This window comes from Apium graveolens, chromosome 7 (genome assembly GCF_009905375.1).
Source record: "Apium graveolens cultivar Ventura chromosome 7, ASM990537v1, whole genome shotgun sequence".
Lineage (NCBI taxonomy): Eukaryota > Viridiplantae > Streptophyta > Magnoliopsida > Apiales > Apiaceae > Apium > Apium graveolens.
The window spans coordinates 174770310-174789107 of NC_133653.1; the positions used below are offsets into that span (position 1 = coordinate 174770310).

At 34.3% G+C, this 18798-nt stretch overlaps 1 protein-coding gene across 1 annotated transcript; it reads left to right on the plus strand.

The window, feature by feature from the left end:
* Positions 1-1471: 1471 nt before the first annotated feature.
* LOC141671205 (serine/threonine-protein kinase/endoribonuclease IRE1a-like) lies at positions 1472-15876 on the plus strand. The gene is made up of 7 exons (XM_074477367.1): positions 1472-1829; positions 2437-2659; positions 3923-5253; positions 5853-6025; positions 12006-12252; positions 13697-14000; positions 15462-15876. The coding sequence occupies exons 1-7, from the start codon at positions 1699-1701 to the stop codon at positions 15603-15605; spliced, it is 2553 nt and encodes an 850-aa protein (XP_074333468.1). The 5' UTR covers positions 1472-1698; the 3' UTR covers positions 15606-15876.
* The last annotated feature ends 2922 nt before the right edge of the window (positions 15877-18798 follow it).

The following is an 18798-nucleotide window of genomic DNA, read 5'->3' on the forward strand; positions in this document are numbered from 1 at the left end:
GTGATTATTGTAAGAGCTCACCTTTCACAACCAAAGATTGTTCATCTTTTATGGCTTTACACTTTCGGCATGTCTATAGCTGGTATCCGGCATGTAGATAGTTGGGGTGCCTTCGGCATGTCTATAGCTGGTGTCCGGCATGTAGATAGTTGGGGTGCCGCTTCTCCAATCTCATTTTATGCGATTGTTGTTTCTGAACATTGGGCTAACCATAATTTTTACGTGATATGGTCAAATGCGATGTTGCTATTTTCAGACATGCCGGTGCAATTTGGATCGCTTGGGATGTCTTTGATTTCGTTTTTAGCTTTAAGAATTTTTAAATTCTATGTGTTAAACGATTAGAAAACAAATCATCTAATTGATTTTAGTATGATATTTGTTTTATCACCTGGTTGTATCGACAGTTGGGGGTTTGTCCCGACTGTAATATATTCAATTTAATGAAAATTTTCTGCATTTGTCAAAAAAAGAGAGGGAGTTAATCGAACAAAACTACTGTTTAATCAAGAAAATATTCATGAATTTGCTTAAATAAAATCATATCAACAATAAAAAATAAAGGATTGAAATTGATAAGGAAAATGATCGATTATATACCCGTAATTAGGAAGAAGGGTACGATTCAATAGAGTGTTTGCTGCGTTTGTGTGTTAAATCTCCTTCACTTCAAGGGGGAAGATTCTATGTTCTTTGTAATGTGTTTTTTATGTAGTTTGCTGTGTGGTTTGCTAGGTAACTGCAAAAAAAAAAATATTCTCAACTGTTGACATTGTCCGCGGTTCGTGGGTGAGGAATATTTTGGTAATTATACTAAATAGCGGAAAATTTCAACGATCCCCTTCATATTTTTTTAATCTTAGAACCGTTTATTATATAACCGTCTCTGGCAAATATTTTTCGGAAACCAAACCCGATTGATAAATAATCAAATTATATAAGAAAATAAATAAAAGTATTATAATTATATGATGCATAAAAAAATTAAAAAAAATGACCGTGGCTTATTACGGTGGTCGATAAATGACCCGCAAAGTCATAGAAACACACCCAAAACCCAGCAAGGGGTGGTGGCTCTAAATGTCACTTGGGGGTTAAAAATGACCTTAAATGTCACTTCAAAACGGTACATCGTGTACCGTTTATGTAAAACACCTAAAACGGAACTTCGTGTAACGTTTTGGTATTTTGAATTTTTTTTAATGCGCAAAACGGTAGATGAAGTTCCGTTTTGGTACAAAACACTATATGATGTACCGTTTTGAGTCAAAACGCTACTTCAACCACCGTTTTGCCCATTATAAAAAAAATTAAAAGAAAAATTAAAATATCAAAATGGAACACGAAGTACTGTTTTGCATTAAAAATATAAAACGGAAGACGAAGTACTGTTTTAAAGTGACATTTTGGGCCATTATTTTCAAAAGTGACATTTTGGACAATTTAGCACTCAAAATTCACATTTTGGTCCATTGTTGGGAAGGGTGGAAGGGGGAATCCGGGTTACCGTGTTTCTCACCTTGTCGTCTTCCGTTATATTTACCGTGATTTGATCAACTTGTTCATTCTCCACGAGTCTTCCCTTGATTAATTAATTATTATTATGCCCTTGTCTCCTCCACAATCGTGATTCCCTCTAATTTTATATTTTCATCTATTACTTACTTACGACTTCCAAGTCAATTGAATTCCCCCGGGATGAATCCGCAGCAATTTCTCACCATTTGCCTCCTCCTGTTCGCCGTCTTCTCCGGCTCCGGCACTAAGGCTGTATCCTTTCGTTCCCCGGACAAGTCGCCCAGCCGCCGCACCCTCTTATCAGTTCCCAAGTCAGTCAACACCTAATTTTTTTTATTTTTTTTAGTAATTGTCATTCTCAGATATTTAAATACACAATCAATCTGTGGTAGCAAACACAAACTTTGATGTACATTCTCGCTTTTTTAACTAAATTTGTATCCTGTTAAACCCACAGCCTTCATTTGACGGGATCATATCTCATTTTAAGCTATATAATTTATGTTGGAAACATATAAAATGATATTCCCTATGTCCCGTTAATTCTATAACATGTTATTCAATACTCCTTTAAAGCATAACTCCACAATAAACATAAATTTTTATTCAGAAAAAAATTAAAAGAAAATATTGTGAAACTATACTTTATAAAAAGCCAGCCTCGAAAAGTGCACGTATAAAAATCAACGGGACGGAGAGAGGACACATATGATAACTGCCACTTTAATTTTGTAGGTAATTCATTGTAATTTAAGTTGATGCAGACACTAAACTAGTTTACTTTTAGATAGGCAGGCACCTGAGTGCTTGAATTGAATTGCATCTTATTCTGCAACCATCATTTATCTAATTATGTTTGCTGCTCCTCTTCCTTCCTGAATCAACTTTTTTCTGATTCCGTGTTTATCTATCTTAAAGCAGCGAACAAACAACTACTACATTAGTTGCAACATTGGATGGTACCATTCATTTAGTGGATCCAAAGTCTGAGAAACTACTATGGTCTCAGTCAACAGGGGCACCGATCTATACTTCATATCACACCCCTGTCAACCATAATGAATCTGGACCTGGAGCTCTTCACTATATGTATTGTGAAGACGACTGGATGTTGTATGCGGACACTGAGATTGGCAAAATTGTATGTCCTCTTAGTCTTACTTCTGCCGCTTTGTAATTCTGGATCAAACACCTGTATAGAACCTAAATATCTGATTTGTGAGACTGTTTAATGGAAAATTTGGGCCTGCTGCAGATGATGTAACATTATCAGTATATGTCGTTACTATGCCACAGTTCACCCAACATTACACCTATCACAGAATCAACCCCGCTCTACTAGTAGGATGATGCCTGTTTATCTTAAAATTGGTGTGTGCATGTATGTGCAGACTTTGTGTGTGTAGATATATCATATGTTTACTTGGTTTGGATGGATTGAATACTGGATTTAGCTATTTTTTGTGTTGGTTGCCTAATATTCACGTCATTTTAAGCAATGCCTCAGGTGACTTTTTGGTTTAGTTGATTGTCAGTATCTCTGCAGATTGGAGCTCTCGGCTCTGTACAAGGAGGAAATATGATAAAACATATAAGAACTTAACTGTAATGTCTGGACCCATTTGCATGGACCTTCAAATTCCAAAACCTCTCGCAGTGTCATGGAACTCACAAGTCCGAAATGACCTGAAGAGTAGAAGCTTCAGCAGTAATGCGGAGCACTAACTTAAACATTTTTTGTTTGATTTTTGTAAATTAAGGAATAGAGATCAATTAGTTTTTTTAATTGAATGATTAATTATGATAGGATTGGATTACTTCAATTATCTTTTTGATGTTTAGTCATAGTATTTACTTCTATAGTTAAGAGTACATGATAAACTAAATTATAATGGAATGATGATTTTTGAGGATGAATGTGCGGATTTGTTTGTGTGTCTATGGATTTTCCAAATGCTTCTTATTGTCTTCAGCAGTCTCGGAACACAAGTATGTCTTCAAAGAAGACCAATGTAAACTTTTTGAGATGTGGCTTAAGTACATCAATCATCAGGTTTTAAAAAGTAGCAGGAAACTTATATTTCCCCAAGTGAGTTTTGAAAGCTGTTTTATCCACATCGACCTCTTTTATTCTCATTCGGTGATATCCAACTCCTAGGTCCAGTTTGGAAAAAAACTTAGCTCCATGTTGTTCATTTAATAATTCCTTTGTCAAAGGAATTGGAAATTGTTCTTAATAGTCAAGGAATTCAATTTCCCGTAGTCAATACAAAACCTCCAAGTGCTATATTTTTTTTAAATTAAGTGTATATTCATGCTACGGTTATTTAATATTCTTATTAACTTGAGTTTTGTTTTTTTAATTGTTAAAACGTTACCTTATGCTAATAAATTATATCTGCAGAAACTTGATAGGAGCATTGGAGAGTTTGTTGTTAATACTCCACATGTATCAGAGGATGGTGGAATGTTGAATGGAGCTATGAAGACTACCGTGTTTGTTCTTGATGCTAATAGTGGAAGGAGAATCCACACGTTTGGGCCAACTGAATCTACTGAATTGCATAAAACTGGTACCATAAATGCGAAGGCAGATGAGTTTCCGCTTCACATCACTCGAACAGATTATTTATTGTCATATGCCTCAAAAAAATATACATGGAATGTGTCAGTTTCTGAAATTGGTGCTGCTTTTCTTTGTCAAGATATTGAGAATTTAATTAGTGGGTATCGTGCAAATTCTGGAAATGAACTTCCTTCCAAGCCTGGTGTTCAGTTTACTATGCCATTGCAATGCCAATCAAAAGCTGTAGTGACACGGCTACGCAGCAGTAATGTTTTAGACTACTTCTCAAAACCAGATAAACGACCACTAGGTTATCATGAAGACAAGAAGCCTCCTTCACAAGACAAGGCTGGTATGAGCCTAGACGTACAACCTGAAAATGATGCAAGAGTTATATTTTACTTACCAGAAATGAGTAAAACTTTCGAAATGTCCGGTTCAGGTGTGAAAAACTCCTACAGAGGTGTCCTTTCCCTCGTTCCGTTCCTTTTTATAGGCATGGGTGCTTTGATCTATTTCTGTGCTATAATTCCTAGAGATCCAGTTAGCAATATAAGTGCAAACAATTTTTCTTCCAAAAAGAAAAAAAACCGGAAATCAACAAAGAACAGTGGTAGTGTTGAAAAAAGGGATAAAAAAACACTGTTTGATCTTGAGGATGGCAATTTAACCACGGAGAGTTACAGGAAGCCGTTTTTGAATTTAAACAAGCTAATCAATCAGAAGGCTGATGGGCGTGTTGTAGGTAAATTATTTGTAATGAATAAAGAAATTGCCAAAGGAAGCAACGGCACTGTTGTCCTTGAAGGAATTTATGAAGGCCGACATGTTGCAGTTAAACGCCTTGTCAGGGCTCATCATGACGTGGCCTTCAAAGAGATTCAAAATCTTATTGCATCTGACAGCCATTCAAATATTGTTAGATGGTATGGAGTGGAGTATGACCAAGATTTTGTTTACCTCTCGCTTGAACTTTGTACCTGCACCTTGAATGATTTGATATATATGCAGTCTGATCATTCTGGGAAGTCGGTACAAACAGGAGCTCAGGCTTCTAGAGCTATGACAGATTATAAGGTTCGCTTGGATTCTATGAAAGGTATATTACAGGATATTGAGTTGTGGAAAGCAAACGGTTATCCTTCACCTATGCTCCTGAAGTTGATGAGGTTAGTTTTCATGCTGCAACTAAAAGATATATAATTGGATCACTTTTCATGTAAGTAATTAAGTTTAAAACTTTAAAGATATTTGTGCTTGTTCACAACCACAGATTTAAGAGTTGATCATTTATGTAGAATTTATCATTAACCACTGATTTTGTACTTAAGCACTTCGCTGGTGTCCTGCTTATTTTTTATATCATATTATGGTCAGGCATATGTAACATTGGAGATTCTGATTGAATACCAAATTCAAGGATACAGTATATATTATTATAGGATCCTTTGATCTTGATAATATGTTGGAGAGATATTATGGATCCTGAATTGCATTACTTTAACTTGGCACTTATTAAATGAATATTTCATCTTTAAGAAGTAGTTACTGGAATTAACTAAATACTTCCTTGTGTAGCCCTATTATTCAATTTATTGAAAAGAATGTGGTTCTGCCCTCAGTACCAGTTGTGTATGTGGCTTAGTACTAGTTTTTTTAAATGCGGCTTAGTACTAGTTACTAGTTGAAGATAGTTAAGAATTTTCTGTATATATACCCAAACGATTGGATTTAGCACTTACGTATAGTCTGTGCATGTGTAATACAGGGATATAGTTTCTGGTCTCACACATTTGCATGAACTGGGCATAGTTCACAGAGACTTGAAGCCTCAAAATGTGTTGATAGTCCAGGATAAAATTCCCAGTGCGAAGCTATCAGATATGGGCATTAGTAAGCGCCTTGCTCGGGATATGTCTTCCTTGGGTCATCATGCTACTGGCAAGTATCTTGAACTAGCTTTATGCAATTTTCATTTGTAGAAATTGCAAAGTTTGTTTAAATAGTGTTAGTTCCAGCTAATTTAATTACAGTAAAAATGATTTACTGTATATTGTTCTTTTACCTTGTTGAGTTCCAGTTTAAGTATAATTGTTTTTAGTATCACCAACTGCCTTGTAAATGTATCTTAGTTTGACCTCCTAAGCAACCTTCCTTCATGTGCAACATCACCAATACATGCACGTCTTCTTACACCTGGATGGGTGATGAGGTCCAAGGGAAAATATGTTATTAGTTATTAGAGTTTTGCTTTATATGCAATTGGCGGATTGGACCAGTACATACAGATCTTATACAGATCTTCTTTTGCCCGGCTAGGTTATGAGGAACATGAAAAGAATGTTATTTATTGTTATATATATATTATAATAAGCAAACTTGTGGATATTTGGTTGTAGTTTGGTTCAATTTTTGAAAAGAATAATGACTGTTAGATCTTTAGTAAATAAATAAGAACCGTTGGATATAATACTAGAACTTATCACAAGAATTGAACTTTCTCTGTTAAGAATTAGCTGGCAAAGTAATGTTCAATATAATGACGTATTAAATGGGCTCAGTTTTTGTTTTTTTATTAACGATTTTTCTGTGGTGTGCCCATGGGCATATGTTAAGCACAAAATTCTATAAGTTTAGCTTGTTTTGATTGGCTTACACTTTTTGATAATGGTGGACCCCCCTGTATTCACAACTACACCAATCAAAATGCACCAAAATTATAAATTTTAGTGCTTAGCATGTGCCCATGGGCACACACGGGACAAACCCTTTTATTAATGACCCATGAATACTTGAATGCACAACAATTTGTATCTGACCTCAACTTTTAATTAGATTAGCCATTTCAAGTTAAGTTCAGTTCTTTTTATGTATTATAGTTATAGATGCTAGATTTATGCTAGTAGCAATGGAATTTGTATCACAACTGAACTATTATTAAGATTTAGCTGGCATGATCCAGTATAACTGTGTTACTGTCATGGTTTACTTGAGGTTTTACTACTTTTAGGTACATTTTTGGTATTTTCTGTATATTGAGTGCAGAAATAAGAGTAAAACAGGTAGAATTAGAGATTGTAGAGTAGATATGAGAGAATCAGAGAGAGATTAGAAGAGAAACAGAGAGATTGAGATCAGAATTCAGAGAGAGACAAGACTTTAGAGAAAGAAATGAGGTAGAAATCCTAGAGACAAAAAGCAGTTATAGAGAGAGAAAGAGATTGGTGGAAATAGATTCCTTTTCATATATTTCATAATACCTCTAATAACAACATACAAGTCCTTATATAGGCTCTCCTAACAGAATTACACAGAAGAACAGAAAAAGACATACTTGCCGTTACTTGATTATACTTAGCTATACTATTAGCAATTACTAGTTCGTAGTAACACCTAATAGTATTATTACTACTGTCAATCATGATTCATGACAACCTCCCTCCTTACGATTGGAACCATGTCCTCAGGGTTCTGTGCAAAAGAGTGCTCAGCCACAGTTGTGTCTTCATGCGTTCTGGATAAAGCATCAGCAATAGTGTTGTCTTTACCCTTTCTGTAGAAAACAATATAATTGTATCCCAACAACTTACTAATCCACTTCTGCTGCAACAGATTGCTTAGCTTCTATTCTGCCAAGAACTTGAGAGCCCAATGATCTGTCTTAATAAAGAGATGTTTATCCATAAGGCAAGGAGACCATTTTTTCACATCTGCTACAACTGCAATCTATTGTTTTTCATAGGTTGACATAGCCTGGCCCATAACCCCTAGAGCCTTACTAAAGTAAGCCAGTGGTTGTCCCTCCCGAGTCAACACAACTCCAATCCCAGTATTACAGGCATCTGACTCCACTGTAAACTCCTTTGTAAAATCTGGCAATCTCAAAACACGAGTATTAGTCATGGCTTGCTTTAGAGTCTGGAAAACTGTTGTGGCTTCCTCAGTCCAGTTGAAACTATCCTTTTGTAGCAGGTTTGTTAAAGGTTTAGCTATGATGCCATAACCTTTTATAAGTAACCACTTATCCCCAGGAAGCCCCTTAAAGCTTTCAAACATTGAGGAACAGGCCAAGCCAGCATGTCAGCAACCTTAGACTGATCCACAGCTATCCCCTCTCTGCTGATGATATTGCAAGTAAGCTACATGAGTAGTCATAAACTCACATTTGGTCTGCTTAGCAAACAGCTGGTGCTTCTTCATAAGACTGAACACCTAATGTAGATGTTGCAAGAGATCTTCAGCTGTTTTAGAGTAAATTAGAATATCATCAAATAAGACTAGAGTGAACTTCTTTAAATGGGGTTTAAACACATCATTCACTAAGTTCTGAAAGGTTGCTGGGGCATTAGTAAGGCCAAATGGCATCACAGTGAACTCATAATGCCCTTGAGTCCTAAAGGCTGTCTTTTTCACATCTCCCTCCTTCGTTCTGACTTGATGGTAACCAACCCTCAAGTCCAACTTAGTAAAAAATGGAGCTCCATGAAGTTCATCTAATAATTCTTCAATCAAAGGAATTGGAAATTTATTCTTGATAGTGATAGAGTTAAGCTTCCTGTAATTTATGCAAAATTTCCAAGTTCCATCCTTCTTTTTTACCAACAGTATAGGAGATGCAAAAGGAGAACTACTGGGCCTTATAACACTAGATTCCAAAATCTCAGCCACAAGTTTCTCAATCTCATTCTTTTGGTCAAATGAGTTTCTATAGGGTCTCATAAAAAATAATTATGACCCTTCCTTTAGCTCAGTAGAATGTTAAATACCCCTCTGAGGAGGTAACCTCAGAAACCTCCTCTGGGGTTTTGAATATATCTGCATAGTTTTCCAATAACTTTTGAAGTTCCTCTGAATGTCCAGTTTTTGAGTCCTCTTCTATAGACTGATGATTTAACATCATTCCTTCAGGTTTTTCCACCACATCCAAGAGAAACATTAGGCCATGTTCTTGTCTTTGACAACTGCTGATAAACTGGTCTGCAATCATCTGTTGTAGTCTTGGTTTCTCTGACTTCAGAGTTTCCTGTCAGAGTTATCATTTTACCTTGATTTTTAAACTGCATCTGCAAGTGGTTAAAATTAAAGGTAACTGGCCCTAAAGACCCTAACAAGTCTACTCCAAGCACTAAATCATAGCTTCCCATGGGTAGACTCTTCACATCAGCTTGGAATTGATACCCTGCAATCTTCCAGTAAAGCTGCTTACATTCATACTGATTGGTTAAATGATTTCCATTAGCTGCTAAGACCTGCATTGGAGGAGTCTTTACTAGCTCACGTTTAAGTTGCTTGGCAGTATTTTCATCAATAAAACTGTGAGTACTACCTCCATCCACCAGAATAGAAAACTGTTTCCTTCCTTTTGTACCAGTCAAAGTGATGGTTTGATTTCCTTGTACTCCTTCAATAGCATGAACTGACACAACCGCCAAAGGAGAGAATCCAGACTCTGTAGAACAGGCTTTTAAAAAAGCTAGGTGCTGTGAACATCCAAAGAAATCAGAGAAGAAACTTCTTCCTGAATTAAGATCAAGGGAGGATAAAGGAAGAATTCAGACATTGGAAGTTCAAGGAGCTAACAGTTGCACTACTTCATGAATCTCCTTGCACAAACCACTAATAAAACATTCTGCAAAATAGCTCCCTGACAGAGAAGGCACCTTCCTCTTAAGCTGCTTCATATATCTTTCAAACAAATCATACTACTGCTCCACTGTTCCAGTTTGTTTGAGCTGTTTAAAGTTCTCAAACAGAAGCTCCTGTTCCTTTACAAGAAACCTATTCTTCATACAATCAGTGAAATGATCCCAATCAGTAACAGAATGCTCCAATATAAACAACTTGCCCCAATATAAACAACTGATACCAGCTCTTGGAATTGCCTTCCAGATGCATTCCACCAATAGCAATCTTCTTATTTCCACCAACTCTATAGATCTCAAAATACTGGTTGCAATCCTGTATCCAATCCTCCACAGCTTTTCCTTCTGTAAACCTTGGAAATTTAAGCTTAATGTGTTGTAAACTTTTGGTTTCCATTGGTTCCTTACTTCTTCTTTCTCTAAGTTTCTTTCTCTGATTAGAGCCAAAAGGATTTATAAATCCTTCCTCAACCTGTTGAGGCTTGAACTGCAGAAATTTCACCATTAATTTCATAGCTTCTTCAAATGTAGCCTCCAGCTTATTTAGCTTTCTATTAAGAATCTCCTCTCTATCTATTTCCTGTTGCTGCTTCAGTTCTCCAACATCCGTATATCCTTTATCGACTTCCTTACTAATTAGAGGCTCCATTATTCCTATCCTCAATCTCCAATTACTTCAAGTGACTAATATGACTTCAACGCTTCAGCAATGCTTAAGAGTTAAGCTTTGCCCTAAATTTGAATTCCTTCTCCTAATTTCAATCTTAGTTGATACTAACTAGATCTATTTCCACAATAGCAAGCAAAAGCAACACAAACTAACACTAATCTCAACAACTTAAAACAGATCTGCAAATAGAGATTAAAATGATATGAACACAAAATTCAAGTTCTGAACTTTGAGGTGAGATTGCTGAGTACTTAGGCTTGATCTGCTCGGAATTGTGTGTACAACATGATTGAAGCAGTGGCTGATCTAGATTTAGAGCTCTGATACTAATTTGTCATGGTTTACTTATGTTTTTACTACTTTTAAGTATATTTTTGGTATTTTCTGTATATTAAGTGCAGAAATCTATATATTATACTATAATAACTGGAATGAGGTATAATTTGGTATGTTTTTTTTTGGTTGGTTTGGTTATCCCCATTTATGACTGCCAGATCTTTTTAATCTAGTGATCAGAACCGTTCGATTCAAATACTAAAAGAATATACGCTACTGAAGCTCCCAGGTTCGAACCCCGCCTATGACAAATATTTATATTATTATTTATACAATACTAAAACTCCCAGGTTCGAACCCCACCAACAACAAATATTTATATTATTATTTATATACCACCCAAGATTCAGGTGCGAATCCCACCACCAACAAATATGTATTATATTATTTATAAATATACTAATAAGGTAATGATCTAAAAAGAAATTTATTATAATTATAAATAATATAAAAATATTAATGAAGACCTATGCATCGCGTGTGCATCGCGCGGGTTGTAAAGCTAGTCAGAGTAAAACAGGTAGAATTAGAGATAGAGATTGTAGAGTATATGTGAGAGAATCAGAGAGAGAGATTAGAAGAGAAACAGAGAGATTGAGATCAGAATTGAGAGAGAGACAAAGTTTAGAGAGAGAAATGAGGTAGAAACCCTAGAGAGAGAAAGCAGTTATAGTGAGAGAAAGAGATTGGTGGAAATAGATTCCTTTTCATATATTTCATAATACCCCTAATAACAGCGTACAAGTCCTTATATAGGCTCTCCTTAGGCTCTCCTAACCGAATTACACAGAAAAACAGAAAAAGACATTCTTGCCCTTGATTATACTTAGCTATACTACCAGCAATTACTAAAAACACCTAATAGTAATATTACTACTGTCAATCATGACAGTTACCTGTGTACACGAGATCCAGATTTGATTCCTATAAACGTGCTTGATTTTATTAATGACCCAAGCCTGAACACGTGTCTGCACAACAATTTGTGCCTTACCTTCTTTTAATAGATGTGCCAGACTAAGTTTAGTCGAAGTTTCTTATGTATTATAGTCGAAGTAGAATTTGACAATTTCATGCTCCACTTGTAGATAGACTAGCTTCATGTTTCAGCTTGGCTCAATAAGTAAACCTAATATAAGGCAAGTATTATTTAGGATCAAAGGGGCTCATTTGTATCCCTACTTTCTATATATGAAAGTTCTTTAAGGTATACTTACTCTTATACTAAAAAACCTTTGTGATTGCTTCAAATAAATTACTTGATTTATGGCAGGGAATGGAAGTTCAGGATGGCAAGCACCCGAACAGCTTCTCCATGGGCGCCAAACGCGTTCTGTTGATATATTTAGTTTGGGGTGTGTTCTCTTTTACTGCATTACCGGTGGTAGGCATCCATTCGGTGATCCTCTTGAACGTGATATCAATATTACAAGAAACATGGTGGACCTCTTTTTAGTGCAGCATATTCCAGAAGCAGTAGATCTCTTTTCATGTTTATTAGATCGTGAACCCGAACTTAGGTAAGAAATTGTGGTTCTCATCATTGAAGATAGTATGATTCTACTTCTGACACAGTGCCACTGAAATAAATAGTTGCTTTCTTATTTCTTACTATACTATTACAAATTTACAATTGCCTGTTTCAGTTGCTCGATTGTCTCGCTGTATTATTATATAATTACTTGGAACATATTATTCAGAATAAATTGAAAGAAATGAAAGATTGAGAACAAATTGAAGGAAATGAAATTTAAATTTTGTTTGGTTATTTCTATCACTTATTAGTCATTAACTATTTAATGGTTTTTTTGTTGATTTCAATCATTGAAGAAACATAAATTATTAGACCTAATTTATCTGGGACGGTATAAAGTATAAACACTCTAATGCTTATATTTTCTACCTTCCACTCTCTTTCTCTTTAAGGTTCCCTACATAATTTAAGTATCTGTTGTTGACAAGTATTTACATCTGGAAAGCACTAGTCACACTATAAATAGTTTAATAGTGTGTTTGAGATCTAGTTTTGGGTAACCTGCTGTGACGTACTTAGGGGAAGTAAATTGAGTAAGTTTTAACAAATTTGCGAAGTTCCATTCAGAAAACCATTCTGTAATTATTTTCTATACCGATAGGAGCTTCACAATTTTCAGTATCGGACTTGAACAATCTTTTTTTCTAAATTGCTGCCATTGCCCTATTCACTCTCTCCTCCCCTTCCTGCATGTTCTGCCATCTCTTTTCCTTATCCGCCCCTTCATCTGGGTCCATGCTAATCCTCTTTGTCACTCGTTACAAGATAGTTTTTTCTTGTGTGATCCAGATATCTTTCTTACTCTCTCTTTGTCCGTCTTATATCCGGCGATGCAAATTGTACTTAAGTCGGATATTTAGCTGTTTTCAGTAGGAGTCAAATCCTTTATGTTGTAGGTGAAGTGGAGAGAAATTGAAGGCGGAAGTAGAGAGACATTGACGAGGCCTTAATATCTTATTATAGACGAAAGAGAATTCTTTGAATCGTGAAAACTGCTGGACTGGGTGGACGGTCTATCTACCCTCAAGTGGTATTACCAGCCATTCTGGAGCAGTTGATTCATCAATTTCTAGTCCTCATCTATCTCGTGTTTCATCTATTTTAGGTTCTATTAAAAATTATTTAGTCAGGTAGGTTCTATGATCAATTTTATAACAACAATCTCTAACATTTCGTGGACCTGGAATGAAATATTTTTAATCGTGGAAATACCAGCACTCCTACTTAGGACCTCCAGTTGCACAGTGGATCTACTTTGATGAAAGTTTAATCACCAAACTTCGGGTTACTTACTCTAGGGGATGGTAGTAGTATTTTTAAATGTGAAAATGAGTCGTAGGTTTTTTTTCTTTTACTTGTAAAAGCTGTTTTGCTATGTGAATTTAGATGTTTGAACATTACTTAATATTTGATTGCTAATATTTTTGCAGGCCAACTGCACTAGAAGTCTTGCACCATCCTTTGTTTTGGAATCCCGAAATGAAACTGTCATTTCTCCGTGATACCAGTGACAGGTTAGAACTTGAAGATAGGGAAAGTGCTTCTGATATTTTAATAGAATTAGAAAGTGTAGCAGCAGTGGCTTTAGGTGTAAAATGGGATGAGAAGATGGAGCCTGCATTTATTGCTAATATTGGACGCTACAGGCGATACAAGTTTGACAGTGTTAGGGATCTGCTAAGGGTGATGCGAAACAAGTCAAATCATTATAGAGAACTGCCAAAGGATATTCAGGTTTATTTTCCCTGCCCAACTACTACTGTTTCTCGATGGACCAATTGTTTCTGTAGTTCCTTCTTAAATGGATTGCCCACACCATTTCTTAAATAGATTACTTACCCACATGCTGAGTGACAATCTATTTATATATATTATAATAGAAGAGAATTGGAAAGGCCCCAGATCTTTTTAAGCTATTTTTGTTAGATTCTTATTATTTTTATTTTTTATAAAAATATATATTTCTTGCACTTAATAGCAATCTTAATAGTCATTAATTACACTTATTAAATATATATTAAATTTACTTTATTTTACTTGTATAAAAGTTAAAGTAAAAAAATTTAAGAAATATAATTATTTTTCAATGTACTGTAAATATTAATTATTATTATAAAAAATATCACTTTCAGGCGAAGTAACAATTTAGAATTATTTATACTGTCATTTTATATTACCTATTTAAGAATAATCCAATTTATTTTCGAACAACTGTAGGTTAGATTTAACTTTTCGAGAAATCAATGGTTGTCTTTAGCAAATAAAAGAGAAATCAATAGTTGTGAAAGTGATTAGTTATGAAAGTATATAAATTGTTCAATGCACATTGAGAATTTGTATACAAGTAATCTCGGGAGGTTTTTACTCTACACATGTTAAATAACATCTGACCAACGTGGCCCTTTTTTATTATTAAATTTGATCAGCTGAACGCTTTTCTTTGCCGAATAATTCAATGAATTTTTTTTATCCTTATTGTTTCATTGTATTGTACCTGAATTAATTAATATTTTAATTAAATAATTTCTTAGAGTAATATTGGGCATGTATACTACGAGAGGGGTGTCGGGCTTTTAAAAATGTTATTTAGTTATATTTGAAATTTCTAGTTTTTTTATCGAAAAGACTACGTTCATATGGTAATTGTTTCATATTTATGATTTTTTTTCACAATTATTATATTTTTAAATGTATAATGAGACTATTCCTCCAACTAATTATTTATGTAAATCATTATTAATCAATTTGTTAAACAACTCTTAAAATAGCTATCAAACAATTTTTAAATAAAAAAGTTTTTTTTTTTAATTTTTTTTTAATAGTTAGAAATAAAGGTTTATAAATCGCGCGAAGCACGGAATAAGTTACCTAGTTATTTTAATTGGAAATATAGTACTTCGTAGCACACTCTAGATTTTTGACAAGATGTTGGCAGCCCATGATTAGAATAATTGAACTCGAGATTCCTCACCAGGGGAAGATATTGCCTGTGTCCACAGACAATCACTTGCACTGTGTTATATTAGTGCATAAATAAAGCAGGTTTATTAGAAGTTGGAAGATGTATTGTTATTTTTATTTACTGCATGACAGAAGGTTGATTAGAAGTTGGAAAACTGAGGCTTTGTATGTTATGCTTCACTGTTCTAGTTTAACAAATCGTTGACTAGTTTTTACGAATACGGGTTATTCCAGGAACTTTTGGGACCTATATCTGAAGGGTTTTATGATTATTTTGGAAGTCGATTTCCCAAACTCCTGATTGAAGTGTACAGGGTGATGTACAAGTGGTGCAAAGACGACGAAAGGTTCAGAAAATACTATAGCAGTTCAGTATGAATCTTCTATTGTAGCCTCTTTGATGATTCATGACCGAGTAGCGACAGCTGGACACCAAGTTCCCAATTGATGGATGCTATATATTTCTTCTTAGCCTCATTATGGTTCAAGACTCAAAAGAGTTACATTTGGCCATCAAGTGCCCGAATGTTGAATGTTATATATTTCTCTTATTTGTCAATCTTGACAGCAGGTTGTGTATGTAAATGTAGCTGTAATATACTAATGGTACGTAACAACTTAATTTATGTAATATAGTTTTATTTGCTAACATTGCATTACATTACTTATTTTCTTTATCTACTGTAGATACCAAAGTATTCTATTTTATTTTATTTTATTAGTTGACGTTTTGACTTTTGGCACATGTTTAATATTAATTTTAGCTATAAGGTCATACGAAGAAGCGTATCAAAAGTCAAAGTCCCGAAAATAATGTGTCAAAAGTTAAAATGTCAAATGGAGGTAGTAACTTTTGCGAAGCTGTCTGTGTACGCCTTTGAGTTTAATTTTGACCTATTCAAAGGTACAGTTATGCTAGGTTAATTTTTATAACTTTATTTGGATACTTAAAAGCTAGTTCTAGTTACATGTTAAAAGTTACTGGTCTCAATAAATGGCTTTGGTCAGATCAGAATTTGATTGGAAATTTTCTGAAACAGCGGAGATGTATACATAATGAGTAAAAATTTATTCAACCAAGGAACTTTCTATTCAACGACTACTTCCTGCGCGGGGGTTGCCCGCCTTTGTAATAATGTTAATGGTATTTTAAATATTGATTATGCTATTATAAATGGAACAAAACCAAGTTAACGTCTCCTTCCTAACAAAGTATGTTGTTATGGGTGAAAAAACTGTATTTATTTATTGCATGTATTTAATGTTGGGGTTTGAAAAGTTTTGAATTGTAATGGCTGTACTTGTATTTCGTGGCTTTAATCTGTCCTTATAAAATGCCTACGTACCTTAACGTATTCCATGAATCAAGTCAAAACGTAGTTCTTGGTGATACTTGCCTTCGGGGCTATGACAGCGAGAGCTCACCAATGACGTAGTGACGTTCATGTCTTTCAAGGACTAAGTCTAAAACGTCGTTCCAGGTATTGGACTCGTGGCTTGTAGGATGCCCTCACGACTTTATGACGTGTGAAGCTCTTATCAGGAAAAACGTCCCCCTGAAGTTGAAGGGGTAAGACCCTTTATATAGACGTCGATAGTATAGGAATTAGGGTAGAATTGGGTGACTTGGTGGGAAAGTCTCCTTTTTTAATTGGACTTTGGAGTCCTAGAAAGCAGAAATTAATTTTCATCTGAATTTAGGTTACTTGGAGGCTACTTCTTTTAGAAGTAGTTACTTATTTGAATACATTTATTGGGATGTTTAATTAGCACCTTTATTAATTACGAAAATAATAAATAATTAGGGTTTGGGCCTCATTATTTGGGCTTTTCCCTTTGACCAAATCATATCTAATTAATGCAACATTAATTCCGCAATTAGGGTTATTTTTATACCCTATCATTTGCCCCCAACTTCTGGGAAACACATTCAATATTTTGTAGAAGTTAAGTTATCAATAACACTATCCGGCGTATCGTTTTTAGCTTAACATGTTAAGCTACCTACACAATTACAACGATTTACCTTATCCGAGACTTCTTGATATTTTCTGGAATTTTTATAATTTTCTATACTCATTTTCTTAACTTATTCCTATTTTTAGAATTTTCTGGTATTTTTCCCTTAATTTTAGGGGAGTATCTCGTATTCACAAGTATTTTTCCAAAATTGTTAATAATTTTTTCGTGGCTCCAGTTATTTTTCCTAATATTTTAGGAATTATTCTGTACCTTTGGGTATTTTTCGTATTTTTTCCAAGTATTTTAGGAATTTTTCTGTACCTCCGGATATTTTCCGTGATTTTTTCTAATATTTTAGAAATTTTTCTATACCTTTCATATTTTTTCCTAATATTTTAGGAATTTATACCCCCTCCAGGTATTTTTTGATTTTTTCTAATATTTTAGGAATTTTTTCGTATCTTTCGTATTTTTTTCTAATATTTTAGGAAATTTTCAACACTTCCGAGTATTTTTTTTATGATTTTTCCTAATATTTTAGGAATATTTCGTATCTCTGGATATTTTTCCTAATATTTTAGAAATTTTTCTATATCTCCAGGTATTTTTCGTAATTTTTTTTAATATTTTAGGAATGTTTCTATACTTCCGGGTATTTTTCGTAATTTTTCCTAATATTTTAGGAATTTTTATATACTTCCGGGTATTTTTCATAATTTTTCATAATATTTTAGGAATTTTTATAAATTTACGAGGACTTATTTGTAAATTCTTAAACTTTAGGATAAAATTTGTAAATTCTCAAATTTTAGGATTAAAATCGTATTTTTAGATATTTCAGGGAGCGTTTTGTATAAAGGTAGTGCAACTTGGTACCCAAGTTGCGCTTTTCCACCTTAACACCTCCCGTCGAATTACCTTCCTATTTCACCTGGTCGTGGGGGTTTTCCACCAGGTTGATTCGGTCAGTACCCCCGACCTGGTTCTGGTCGCCCGATTTTTTTTTTTGAGTTTATGTTTCTAACCTTTTTTTTTCAAATATTATTATTGAAAAATAATAATATTAATTTTAATCAATATTTTAAATAATATGAGTCCCATGTCAGGAGTGTCCAACCCTGATAAAAAGTTTTTACGGTCCTTTTGAATAATAAATTTTCCGAATAATAGCTACACCGGATTAAAAAAATTCGAATAAAATTTAACTCGGATTAAATTTTCCGAATAATACCCCAAACCGGGTTTTAAAAATCTAAAATGAAATCTAACTCGGATTAAATTTTCCGTATAATAGCCCAAACCTGGTTAAAAAATCTCAAATAAAATTTAACTCGGATTAAGTTTTCCGAATAATAGCCCAAACCGGGTTTAAAAAATCTGGAATAAAATCTAACTCAGATTAAATTTTCCGAATAATAGCCCAAACCGGGTTAAAAAATCAGGAATAAAATCTAACTCAGATTAAATTTTCCGAATAATAGCCTAAACCGGGTTAAAAAATCTCAAATAAAATTTAACACAGAATAAATTTCCGACTAATAGCCCAAACCGGATTAAAAATCTTGAATAAAATTTAACTCGGATTAAATTTTCCGAATATTAGCCCAAA

Excerpts from the sequence above, each read along its gene's own strand:
- LOC141671205 (XM_074477367.1), top strand. The coding sequence starts at position 1,699 with ATGAATCCGCAGCAATTTCTCACCATTTGCCTCCTCCTGTTCGCCGTC. Across the intron at positions 2,660-3,922 it reads ACACTGAGATTGGCAAAATT|AAACTTGATAGGAGCATTGG; the intron begins GTATGTCCTCTT and ends TTATATCTGCAG. Across the intron at positions 6,026-12,005 it reads CTTGGGTCATCATGCTACTG|GGAATGGAAGTTCAGGATGG; the intron begins GCAAGTATCTTG and ends GATTTATGGCAG.